The 13,949-nt window shown below is 36.2% G+C and overlaps 1 protein-coding gene across 1 annotated transcript; it reads right to left on the reverse strand.

The window, feature by feature from the left end:
• Positions 1-5,786: 5,786 nt before the first annotated feature.
• LOC137956576 (microtubule-binding protein TANGLED1) lies at positions 5,787-7,659 on the reverse strand. Its single transcript, XM_068804119.1, has 4 exons — positions 7,451-7,659; positions 7,214-7,356; positions 6,955-7,013; positions 5,787-6,783 (listed from the first exon to the last, which is right to left on the reverse strand). The coding sequence occupies exons 1-4, from the start codon at positions 7,529-7,531 to the stop codon at positions 6,008-6,010; spliced, it is 1,059 nt and encodes a 352-aa protein (XP_068660220.1). The 5' UTR covers positions 7,532-7,659; the 3' UTR covers positions 5,787-6,007.
• Positions 7,660-13,949: the final 6,290 nt, after the last annotated feature.

Consider the following 13,949-nt stretch of genomic DNA (forward strand, 5'->3'; position numbering starts at 1 on the left):
ACTTTGTCTTGATGACCTTTAACAACATATCCTATTGGTTGTTCAACGTAGACCTTCTCTTTTAGATAACCATTTAGAAAAGCGGACTTTACATCCATTTGATGAATCTTCCAATGATTTTGAGCTGCAAGCGAAATTAGCAATCGGATCATCTCTAGGCAAGCAACAGGAGCAAATACTTCTTCATAATCAATGCCTTGTTTTTGCTTGTACCTCTTAGCAACTAACCTCGCTTTGTATCTTTCTACCTTCCCCTTGGAATTCTTCTTAGCTTTGAATACCCATTTAACTCCAATAGCCCGATGACCACTTGGAAGAGAAACAAGTTTCCAAGTGTCATTCTTTTCAATGGCTTGAATTTCTTCATTCATGGCTTGTGTCCACCTTTTCTCTTTACAGCTTCTTCAAAACTTAAAGGTTCATCATTAGAGTAAAAACAAAATAAGTTTTCATCTTCTAACTTTCATTTTCATTGTAGATGTCTCCAAGGTTCCGATATATTTGAGGTCCTTCACTTGAGGAAGATGAAGGTGAAGAAAATGACGATGATTCTTGAGATAATGTATTTGGTGAAGTTGGAGGAGTAATTTCACCTTGAGTTTCTTGCACTGCAGACTCTTTTTCTTCAAAGTATCGATGAAAATCATAGACTCCTTCCTCATTATCACTCCAATCCCATGAAGCATCTTCTTCAAACTCAACATCTCTACTTACTAGAATTTTATTATTGCTAGGATTGAAGACCTTGTAGCCTTTGGAATTTTCGTCATAGCCAATGAATACAAACTTCTTGCTTCTATCATCGAGCTTAGATCTCTCTTGTTCTGGAACATGAACATAGGCTACCGATCCAAAAACTAGCAAGTGTGACACACTTGTCTTCCGTCCACTCCATGTTTCTTGTGGTGTTACATTCTTTAAGCTTTTTGTTGGTGATCGATTTGAGAGATAGACTGCACAAGCAACAACTTCTGCTCAAAATTCTTTTGGCATCATCTTGCTCTTCAACATTGTTCTGGCCATGTTGAGAATTGTTCTATTCTTCCTCTCTGCAACTCTATTTTGTTGTGGCGATCTAGGAACTGTTAAAGGGCGACGAATTCCATGTCTTTCACAAAAATTATTGAATTCATTGGAAGTGAATTCTCCCCCTCGATCAGTTTGTAGTGTTTTAATCTCATAACCATTTTCTTTCTCAACTTGAACTTTAAACTTTTTGAATGCCTCAAAAGCCTCACTTTTGTACTTCAAAAAATATATCCATGTTTTTCTAGAAAAATCATTAATAAAAAGGATAAAGTAAGAGTTTTTACTAAGAGATCGAGGCTTGATAGGACCGCATACATCAGCCTGAATTAGTTCAAGTGGACTGGTGGCTCTTCTAGTGGATTATTTCAAAAAACTCTTTCTTGAATGCTTGCCAAGTAAGCATGTTTCACATACTTGATTGGGATGATTAAGTTTTGGAATACCCTTCACCATATTATTTTCTTCCAAGTCTCTAAGTCCTCCAAAGTTTAGATGACCAAATCTCATGTGCAAAATCCATGATGGATCTTTCACACAAGCTCTTAAACACATTGCTCTAATGTTCTTTATATCAAGCATAAACATTCGATTCTTTGTCATTGTAACCTTAGCAATAAGATTGGATTCTCGATCTCTAAGCCATAGAAAGTGATCTTCCATGGTGATCTTGTAGTCACTCTCCAAAAATTGCCCAATACTCAAAAAATTACTTTCATCTTGGGAATGTAATAAACAATATGAAGAATTTTGTGGCCACCATCTTTCATTTGAAATAAGATTGTTCCTTTGCCTTTAATCTCTACCTTTGTCGTCACCAAAAAGTACATGGCCCAGTTCCACAAATTTGCTTCTATCACCTGTCATGTGGTTGCTAGCACCATTATCAAAGTACCATGTACTATTTTCTCCAACGAGCTCATCCTTTAGTGAAAGAAATAATGTAGACTCCTCATCTTCTTACTTGTGCTCAATCAATTTTGACTCTTCATCTACTTTCTTGAATTGATACTCCCATGAATAATGTCTGTATTTTCCACAAGAATAACATTCAATTTTGGATTTGTCAATTCTTACCTCATTATTTCTCCAATAGTTGCCTCCATTGTTACCTCTTCCTCTTTCTCTTCCACGACTTCTTTGAGAAGTCTGGTTTCTATTATCCAAAATAGAATTTTGCTCAGCATTACCTCTTCCTTGACTATGTCCACGCCCATGACTTCTACCACGTCCTTGACCTCGTCCACCTCTCAAAGTGCTTTCACTTTTAGATTTGAGAGATAACTTTGCTTGCAAGGCTTGTTCAACTTGCTCTTGTTTGCCTCGATTCATTCTCTCCTCATGGGCTCGTAATGATCCATTTAATTCATCAATAGACATGATCTCCAAGTCTTTAGACTCTTCAATGGCTACCACCACATGATTGAATTTTGTGTTGAAAGATCGTAGAATCTTCTCAACAACCCGAACATCTTCAATCTTTTCTCCTAGCCTTTTTCATTTGATTCACCACTACCAAGACTCTTGTGAAGAAATCTGAGATAGGCTCGCTCTCTTTCATCAAAAGTGATTCAAACTCAGCCCTTAAAGTTTGAAGACGTACCTTCTTAACTTTGTCAACTCCCATGACAAATTTTTTGAAGAGTATCCCATGCTTGCTTGGATTTGGTGTCGTTGGCAATTTTCATGAACATGTCATCATCTAAACCTTGATGAATGACAGTAAGGGCACACTGATCCATCTTCCTTTTTTTTTATCCAAAGCTTCCTTTTCATTTGTTGACAAAGACACTTCATTTTCTTGTTCTTCAAAACCTTTCTCAACTATCTCCCATAATCCTTGAGAGCCAAGGATAACATTCATCCGAATTGACCAACTCTCATAGCTAGTTTTGGATAGTTGTGGATATTGGAAAGAAAGAGATGCACCATTTGAACTCATTCTGTCAACCTCGCTCTGATACCACTTTGTTGGAAGCAATAGTGGGCAAACAACTCTAAGAAAATATAAAGGAAAAAGAAAAATAAAAGAGAGACAAAAGAACATGGAATTTCTTCACTATAATTGTTTATTTTCTTTATAAGAGTACATGGGTATTTATATTAATCAATATATACATCTTATCACTCCAAACATCACTAATCAATAGATGTATCTTATCACATAAATGGATGCATCTTATCACATCAATGGATGCATCTTATCACATCAATGGATGTATCTTATCACATCAAAAGACACTAGTCAATGCATCTATTTTTGGTTTTGTTGAACAACCTATAGTAAATTGACAATAACTTATTCTATAAAATATCAATTCATGAATGGTTTGATTCATTGGAACCTAGACACGTATAGCTTTCCAATGACATATTATATGCACCATTTAAATGAGAATAGACCTTTCAAATATTTATTTGATTCCAGTCAAGTTTAATATCCAACATCTTCTGCTACCTTCAGAAAATTTCTGCTGTTTAACCACTGCAAATCCGATTTGCTGTCATCCTGGTATCTACGGTCATCTGCTTGATTATTTTTGCTATCTAAAACCAGAAATTGACCTCGCTGATTGCTCGCTTGGTGGATATCTTGCCGATTGATGCACTGGTTGAAGATACAGTGATCCCGCTTTGTTCGGAAGCGATTGGCTCGGGGAGGACGAAGACGCCAGTGATCTTTCCGTTCCTATTTCCCGTAAGTGATTGCTATGCCGAACTGTTCACTGGCTATCAACATTATTGGACTTCCGAGGAAAATCAGCTAGAAACCTGCTGAATCGTCATGATTTTCTGCCATTTCGGAAACTTCCTGATGCAAGACAGTATCTGCCATACCTGCCGAGGAAACTCAGCTCGAAAACCATCTGTGATAGGTATTCTCCCGAGTCGGAAAGTTGTTCTTCGCTGGCGTTTCCCTTCCCGGCTGCTTCTCCGGGATCCTCGGTCCGAACATTTCTGTTAGAAGCGAGGAAGAAGATGAATACCGGATTTAATGTTTCGTTCGTTAGGAAATATTTGTCACCACTGGTTCAGCCGAGTCGGACCCGTCGGGTCAACCCAGCGACCCGAGAGTCATCTTTTTGACCGGGTTAACCCAGCGGGCGGGGGCTGACTCATTTTGTTTCTGCAGTGGGTTGGGTCAACTCAAACCAAGTCAATCCGGTCCGGGTTAACTCGGGTTCGGGTCAACCTGACTCGGCCCATTTGTCTTTTGCCTTGGTTATACGGGTCCGGATCCGGGTCCCAAGTTCTATTCGTGATTCCTTCCGTAATTTGGTTATATTGGTCTATTATTTGACTCCGTTTGTCTCGGTCTTTTTTTTCGAATGGATTATTATTTTTAGGTATTGGCAACTTATTCCATGGTGAGCATATTGTTTGGTGCACAGACTCGCATCGAATTATTTTATGGGTCATTTTAAAGGATTATTTGGTATGTGTTATTGGGTCCAGACCCATTTTATATACAACTATTGTGTCTCTTTGGATGAGACATTATTATTGAATAAGGACTTCTTAGTTGCTGCTTTTTGGCTATTTTGACGACCAATGTGGTCTTAAAATATTATCTTTTGGGTAATTACCTGTTACCCCCCTTAATTAACATTTATTACTCCTACCACTTGAGAGTCGGTGTCTCGGGTTGGGACATGGTGATGGATGAGTTTTATTACACTTCTGAGTACTGCGTATAGACCCATTACCTACAGAAGATAGGAGTGCACACTACATCCAGCATGAGTTATGACTGGAGTATGAAGCGATGTCATACATCTTGGAGTGATTTTACTCTCACTTATCATATGCCAGTAGAGCCTCATGGAAGAAACCACCAACGTGAGGGAGAGTGTTAGAAGACGTGGATGACTGCCATTTTATACAAGAAGATCTTATACACTATTTGTAGAAAGTTGGGAGTTTATGATGTTCTCTCACCCCCCAACTTGAGGGGGAGTGTTGAAAGATGGACCCAAGCTCACACGACCAATAAAGGTCCACATATCCAAGTGTGTTAAAAGATGGGCTCAAACCCATGAGACCAAGGAAGACCCACATATCCAAAAGATGTGGAAGATGGGTTCAAAGCCCATAGATCAAGGAGAAGCCCCACAAGCCCATACAATTATGGCAGGATGATAAATAAAGAGTCATATTATAGAGATGACATTAATGTAATTACGTTAAAGTTTCAAGGTTATAATTGTAATAGTGTAGGTTGATTAATCTATAAATTAAGCTTAGGGGAAGGGTTAGGATAATAAGTCCATAACCTATTTTTCCTCTTGTTTTTTCTCAATGAGTACCTCTCTCTTTTTCTCCAAGACCTAAATTGATGGAGTCCTGGAAATCAACAGGGAAAATCTCTTTAAAAGTGTATCCAATTTTATGTAGGGGTATCCAATTTTAAGTAAAATTTATGCATACTTTTATGTACAGTTTATTTGACATGTATTTTATGTAAAGTTTTAAATGTAAGTTAGAACTCGAACCTGGGTCGAGCTCAAGGTCAAACTCAATTAAATTTTTTTGGCTCGGTTCGTGATCAAGTTCAAAGTATTTAAATCAAGTTCATCTTGATCATATGCAAGTTCAAGTTTTGCTCGACTCGATGCCAAACCTAAGGCTCAGGCAGGACTGTGCTAGACTATTTGAAAGAAAGTTTTATTTGAATAAGGAAATAACAATTGCAAGAAGTTTGCCCAAGTATCCGGGCAATTTCTATTTAAGATCTCTCAAAAGGAAAAACACACATTTCTAATTTCATCTGGCGCACTGAAGAGGAGCTGAGAGTGATAAAATTTATTGCAGACAAAAATTTACGAAATTTAAAGAATCAAATCTTGTTTGTTTTCTTCATCAATCCTGTTACAAATTCGCCAAACTTTACAACTGACGAGAATTAACTCTATCATTCATTGCCAATTCATTCAAAACTCCTCGCGACCTCCCAACAATTCAAATATGATATCAAGCTTCATCACATGCCTTTCCTTCCAAATTTCTGGCACGAAAATCCGACTGGCGGTCTCTCTTTCAATCCTCTCATCAAACGACCGCCACTCTCCGTAGAAAATCTGTTCCTGAGTGGCGTCATTCGATTTTTCAATGGTGATGCCAGTCTACTGACGAATCTAGAAGGCGAAAACGAATGCCTCAATTTCGAACTTGTGGGTGATCTTTTAGTGGGACGCCTCGGGCTCAGAGAATTCGAGGCAAGTCCGTTCTTCATCATTGCCTGAATCTTTGGCGGAGACTTGATGATAAACCTATGTGGTGTTTGTTGCTTCGGTCGTTCAATGACTGGGGACCTTGTCTTGCAGAACTTGCGTTGTTTCGAAGTAGGCGAAGAGAGAAACAGAGGATTTGGAAAAAGAACGGTCTTTTTAGCCCAAGGTCTGTTTTTCGGTGACACCCGATTCGCTCCAACATGTCTGATTCCCATCTCTGATTCTTTTCTAGGAGGGGAGGTCTTAAAACTAATGCGAGATCGGACACGCTGGACTGTCGGAGAACTAGATTCTAACCGCAGGGGTTTCTTCTCCGACTTCCTTTTTGCTCGTAAGTGAGATTGTGTGCTTTTTGACGATAAGCTTGTTTTGCGATTTCTAATTGGAGTTTTTGGATCTGTTGAGGTTGTCTTGTTAACCTTTGAAACGGCATCGACGATTTCTTTTGCAAATCGGCTGGTTTGAACTATTTCCGCCACTGTTTCGCCGACTAGCATTGCAGGTAAGGACATCCGGCGCCATTCGCCTATCTCGATCAGTTGAGAATGTGGTGAGTGAGTGAAGAAACAGTTGCAGCAATTGGAAACATGGGTAATAATAAGTTCGATTTTCAAGCAATTGAAGATTTGCAAACAACACCAAAATTCCGTATATAATTAGATAAAACCGAAAGGACAGAACTTGGGAGACATCGTACCGATTGCATTTTCTGGCCATTTTCTGGAAGGTGATATCTGGTCGGCGGCTTTTCTTAACCTTTTTCAGGGAAATGAAATCGCCCAGTAGAAGTTAGAACACAAAAATCGTTTGCCCCAAATGAAAGTAGATAAAACTGTGTCATGTGTTCGAATCACAGGAAGACGAATTATCCAAAATCAACAAAGATAAAAGAAACAGGAAACAAACGATAAACAGAGAGAAGGAGAGGCTCATAAAAAACAGGAGACAGGAATTACCTTAAAGACTCTTGCTTGCACCTTAGACTGGTTTTCAAATACCCTTTCGTGCTGCGGGGGCTGAGATTGACACCAGATATGGTCTTTGTCCCACCAGAGACGGTAAATTGGAGCTCTTGCAAGCGGGCCATGCACTTATCAACCTTTTGAAATGAAAAGAGGAAGGTAAACACAGAGCGTCCCAGACAAGGGTCCATGAAATGAAAGAAAGAAGCAACGCAAAGATGATGGTGTTACCTTCTTTACGGTCTCTCTGAGGAGAAGTGGGTTCAGCGCGGCCGCCATTTTCTTCTCCGTTGTCGGAGATCTGGCCACCATTTTCTCTCTCCCTCAGTTCCCTCTCCGGATCTGTACGAAGGGAGCAAAAGATCAGAGAGAACCGAAGCTGGGCTTGTAAGATTCGACCACAGGAAACGTATCTTTAGCCCCAACGGTCATATCTGAGAACCCACGGAAACGGCTCATTCCTGTTTGGAAAAAGCAAAGCTGGTTTTTAAAATGCTTCAGGCGGATTTCCGCTCTAGTATTATTAAATATGCAAATAATACAGGTATAAATGTATAATTTTTACATAAAATCTCTCAAATATTAATTTTAAATATAGTTATTTAGTTTTCTAATATGTCAAATTTAAAGGTATAAATTAATATCATGAGCCCCATCTTTTTAGACAAATTTAGGGCTAACCAACCCTCCCCCTCCTCTCCTTTCTCTCCCGTAAAGTTCTAAATGAGAGACTCGTATTCATCTCTCGTTGTTATATATAAATTATAAAATTATAATTAAAAATATATTATCTAACCAGTTTCAACTGAAAAATACCATGAATTAGAGAGGTTATCTGTGAAGATTACCCTAAAATTCTAATGTGTAATATTTTGATAGGCTACAACTGAAAATACCACGTATAAGAGAGGTCATTTGTGAAGATTACCCTAAAATTTTAATGCTTAATATTTGATAGGTTAAAATTGAAAATACCACATATAAGATAGGTCATCTGTGAAGATTACCCTAAAATTCTAATGTGTAATATTTGATAGGTTACAATTGAAAATACCATGTATAAGAGAAGTCATTTGTGAAGATTACCCTAAAATTTTAATGCGTAATATTTGATAGGCTACAACTGAAAATACCATGTATAAGAGAAGTCATCTGTGAAGAGTACCCTAAAATTCTAATGTGCAATATTTGATAGGCTACAACTGAAAATACCAAGAATAAGAGAGGTTATCTGTGAAGATTACCCTAAAATTCTAATGTGTAATATTTTGATAGGCTACAATTGAAAATACCACGTATAAGAGAGGCAATCTGTGAAGATTACCCTAAAATTATATTGTTTAATATTTGATAGGTTAAATATCTGCATGCATATCCCTACATTATTTGACCCTAAACCCTTGCACATTAATATATGCATACATATCTAGTATTTTGATGCTTACTCCAACTTCTGTATCGAGTAAAAAAATTCGATATAGTTTCATGTATTTGTTAGCCATGAGGCATATATGTGGTTATGTGATATTTTGGGAGAATGTAACTTACTAGCCTTCTTTTAAAATCAGATTACATATTTATCTCTAATATACTCTCTTAAATAACTTATTTCTAGATTTAGTCAACTCTCAAATGTAACACTTAATTTTTTTAATAAAAATGGTTTTAAGTAAATAGTATAATGTACTTAATTATCAATTATTGTAAGAAAATAAAAATAATGAAAGGGGCACACTCCTTTTCTCACATGGAGAAAGAGAAGACGGGCTCCAACCTACCTTTCTTAGAGAAAAACAAAAAAGCAAGTCTCCTCAATATGTTTGCTATCCTATTGGAAATAAGTGTTGGCCCAAGTGGCTTCTCAAGAGGGAAGTGAATTGAAAATTACAAGTTTAAAATTGTTCAAAGCGGGGAAAGTAAAATCATGCAAACATGCAAATTAAAGCATAAAACATTCACACACCACAATAGTTGACACAAGATGTTTTGTTATCATTGTTCCCCTATTGGTATTCACTGCCCCAGAACCCGTGCTTGGAAAATTGCACTAATCAAGATCTACTAGCTAGAATTTACACCAAAGAGATTTCAACTCTATTTAAGTCATTATAGCTCAAATACACGATTTAAAAATAATTTCCCCAATAGATTAGCTAGATTCTAGCTCTAGTTAGGCTCTTTCTATCTAGATTCAAAGAAGTTCTAAATGACCTTTTTCAAAAAAAAAAAAAAAATACAAAAGAAAGGATAAAACTTACACCTTATATCAAATGGAAGAGACACCTTCTCTTTAAAAGATCCAAGCCTCCAGCTTTGTAGCACAATGTGAATAATGAAACTTGTCAACTTACTCCTTATATCAAATGGAAGAGACACCTTCTCCTTAAAAGATCAAAACCTCCAGCTTTGTAGCACAATGTGAATAATGAAACTTGTCTAATGTGTATGTAATGGAGAGGATTTGAGAAAAGTGAATTTTTTTTTTCAGAGTTTGGCTCACCCTTTCTCACAAAAACACTTTAGGAAAATTTTCAAAGGATTGAGAACAAAAGCATACAAATAAATGCCCATTAATTTCTCAATGGACGGGGAGGGGGGGTTGGTGGGGTATTTATAAGTTCCCCAAGTCAAACTAGTAGTTTTTTGCCCATTTGCAAAAAGTTGAGTTTACATTGATCGATCAATATAAAGTAGGTGATCGATCAATTGAGTATAACGGTTATTTTTCTGCCAAAATATATCTTATTGATAGATGGTATGATCAATCAATATCTTCCCATTGGGTCTGACATTTTAAGTTGATCGATCAATGACATAATGTAATCGATCAATCAAAATTCCCTTTGATAGTACATTGCAAGTATGATCAATCAATGACTTTCCTATGATCGATCATGTTTTATGTCACTGACTGGCAAAGTTTAGTATGATCCATCAATCTCAAAGGTTGATTGATCAATCAATATGAATTTTCGTTGCCTGGACAATGTTGATTAATCAGTCCAAATGGGTTGATCAATCATACTTTATTACACAATATTTTACATGATCGATCAATTTACTTAGGTTGATCGATTGTGTTTTATATTTTTGGCATATGCACTTCTAGTTGATCGATCATGGTGAATATATTTGTTATTATTGATCAATCCATTTGGAGTGATTAATCAACATTGTGTTATTATGTTTGTAAATTTATCAGCCTTGTGAATAGAAATTTACAATTCAACATTGCATATGCACTTCTAGTTGCAAAACTCAACCTAAGTAAGTTGATAAATTTACAATTCATAACATTTAAGATGTGTTTTCTTCCAATGATTGAATTACAAGGTATATGCGGAAGAATTGACAAATCCAACACAAGACCTCGAGCTAAAATAAAGGCAAATCACATTGAAGAAGTACCTTGGAGAAGAGTGAAGAACTGAAGACAAGAGTCTAGGAAAAATTAAATATACCTCAAGAACTCTAACTATGTAAAGAGGATAGCTATCAAGTTTCCAAACTTTAGGTATGAAATTTTTTGGAGCATATATATACATATGCAACACTATTCTGTTGAGATGTATACAAATAAGATATTCGATGAACAATACCATGAGAAGTACAAAATTGAGAAAAAGGTGCAATCATATATTTAGGTGCATTATTTGTTTGCAAAATTTGAATAGAAATACCAAATTGACTCTTTGTTTTGGTATAAAATGTTTGAAACATAGACATGATATCTGCCTTTTATTTTTATAGAAAGACCCAGATTACACTACTAAAATTATCAATAAAGGTAACAAGTATCAGAATCCAAATTCACTTCAAATAGATCATGCCATTCTACATTAGAATGAAATAATTAAAATAGACTTGAACTGCTTAGACTCTTTTTTCTTCAAAAAAACTACTCCTATGATGTTTGTCCAACTCACAAGACTCACTATGAAGTGGAGAACTAGACTTCAGAAACTGGATCACAATTTACAACATTTCCAAAAATGGATGTCTGAGTCGAACATGCCAATCCATGATAGTAGGTATATATTTCATTGCCTAAAGAACTGAACTCCAATGATCACCAAGGTAATACTACACTCCATGTTCAAGCCCTTTAATCATCCTCCTCATTTGGAGGTCCTAAAAAATATAATCGAGCAATTGAGACTCTTTGTGAGTTGATCAACTGAAAGAAAGTTTATAGGAAATTTTAGAATTAAAAAAATTGAATGAAGAGGAACAATAGACAAGGCTTGGATATGTCCTTCTCAAAGAATCTGAAAAGGGGAACCGTCATATAGGATTACTTGCCTAAAAACATCTAAGTTATTTAAATAACACAATAGTTGAGAATTACCAAGGCATGTCAATAGAGGCTTTGAAATAAATAACCAAATAGGTAGGAGTGGAATGCACAAGTACTTGGTATCAATAAAGAGGCATTTGCAGACTTGTCATGGAAGTAGTTAGTTGTCCTTGTCCTTGAGGAGAGACGGTAGCTACCATACCTAATAAATCAACATATTCAAATCATCTTTGCTAACTACCATTAAATCAGATTTTGTTGTGGTTGGCGGGGCTATCCTTCCTTGCTCAACATTGCTGGCACAAGGAGGTCTAACAAACTTCTCCCAAAATCCTTTCAGAAAATTGATTGGTTTTACCATTGTGAAAATAAGGGTTCCTCCCTTGACCGTACAATTGTCCTCCTTTAGTTATTCTATTATTTATTTGAACAAAATTCTTAGTGGAATTGAGAATCAAGGCATAGGACTCACCTTTTTGGCAAAGAGCGAGGTATAGCTGGTTCTACCCTTACCTCTCGAGACATTGCATCTTCAACACCACTTGCATGATTGTGTTGCACACTGCTAAGAATACTATTTTATAATAATTGGTTTAAAAAATAAATGGATGAGCCAAATGCAACCTTTTGTAGTTGAGTTGGTATAGATAGTTTTGGAGTTAGTTACTAAATGATTAATGATCAGTTTGGTCTCCTATCGAGTTCTGAAGTACCATCCTCTCATTTTATGTAAACCATTAGGTTTATATCCATGGTGTTTACCTAGTGTAATAGGTGATTGGGGATGTATGTAGTGATCAAGATGTTTTACATCGTACAAATATAAGGCCACGAAATTTAACTACCCTTGAGATATCCGCCACAAGATGGTTATACAAATTTTGAATCCAAGAATTGGAAACCTCACGGAAATCAATCATGCTAACTTTGTCCTCTTATGTCCACCATTGTCCATTTATATAATGCATGCCTATTGTCACTCGATAGTTACTTTTTAGCATGAGGCACCGATTACCTCAATCATGGACTATCAAGATGTTAGAACAAATGGAGAAACACTTAATGAACTTGGTATTAGTGGGGAAAATACTCAAGACAACAGAGTTTAAGAAAGTTAATCGAGTGTGATCTCGCTTGAAAGATGAACAAAGGAACTTGATACTTTAGATGTTGAGAGGAAGGAGCATGAGGTAAATGAGTATTATTGGGAATGAAACTCACCCTAGTTTGAGGTAGATGTGCTTCAAGATGAGCTCATGCTATCGGCATAGGCTTGCTTTGAGTGTATCAAATGTATTGTTGTGGGATGCATCCAAGGGCACAAATTCTTCCACGACATCAAGAAACCATGTGGCTACTTCTTTATCTAGTTGCAAACTCAAAGTGGACTAATACTACTATCTTTGACACGACCAACCAATTTGTTGTGCTTGAGAATCACTTTGGTGTTCATCCTCTGTCAGATCCACTAACTTGTATGCTTTGAGCATTAGTTGGTCGAGTCACTTTTGTTCTTTACTTTGTCTGAGCTAGTGTATGTATCATTTTGTTTTCATATATTAATTGTATCATATGTACCAAATAACCTTCTATATAGTAGTAGAACCATTTTATGAACACTAGAACAAAATGAATTATATATGTTTGTTTAATGTTTGGTTTTGTGTATGTGTAACTTGATGGTTTTGTTTACGGTTGGGCTAGCTTTCACTTATGTTTCAACCGTATGAATTGGGCTAAATACTTATGTAGATTGTCCCCCTTTTTTTGTGTTTTTCATTGTTAGAAACACTACATGGAGCTTGTACAATTGTCAAAACTAAAATATAATTTAGCACATATATCCTAAATAATTTTTTTAGTCTCCAATTGGATAACATTATTAGCAGACATGTTCCTTCATGTTATTAATAAGCTAGTTTATAACAAAAGTATCTTCTTTAAGTCATTTCTTATATGTGGCATCCTCTTCATTAGTGGTGGAGCAGGCTTGATAAAGTTATCAATAAGATTTTGGGTGATCAAAAAATATTTTATAGACCAAGATCATGTCAAGTAATTTGACAAACCTTTGAGGGGTTTTCATATAATTTTTAAAATTTATGTTCTATTGAAACTACTAGATGCATTATCCTCAACCATGGTGCAACAAGTGACAAGATATCGAACAGTTAGATGTGTGCTGGAAGACAATTATGGAAGACAATTATGGAAAGTAAAAAACCTATGCAACTCATGGAAAATCCTTAAGAAAGTGCTTACGGGATCAAGAGGAAGGTGTTGAATTAGGAAATTACTTGGCAACTAAATTTTTGGAAACAAAAAGGAGTAATAACTCATATTTTGTATGTAGTAGAACTCTAATCAATGATAGCAAGGTAATCTGAATTCAACAACAAGGATAGTAAAAACTCAAGGAAAGCAAAGGAATTT

This window comes from Aristolochia californica, unplaced genomic scaffold (assembly GCF_029961685.1).
Source record: "Aristolochia californica isolate CCGP_79_NKW_82.1479 unplaced genomic scaffold, dmAriCali1.0.hap1 SCAF_2, whole genome shotgun sequence".
NCBI classification, from domain to species: domain Eukaryota; kingdom Viridiplantae; phylum Streptophyta; class Magnoliopsida; order Piperales; family Aristolochiaceae; genus Aristolochia; species Aristolochia californica.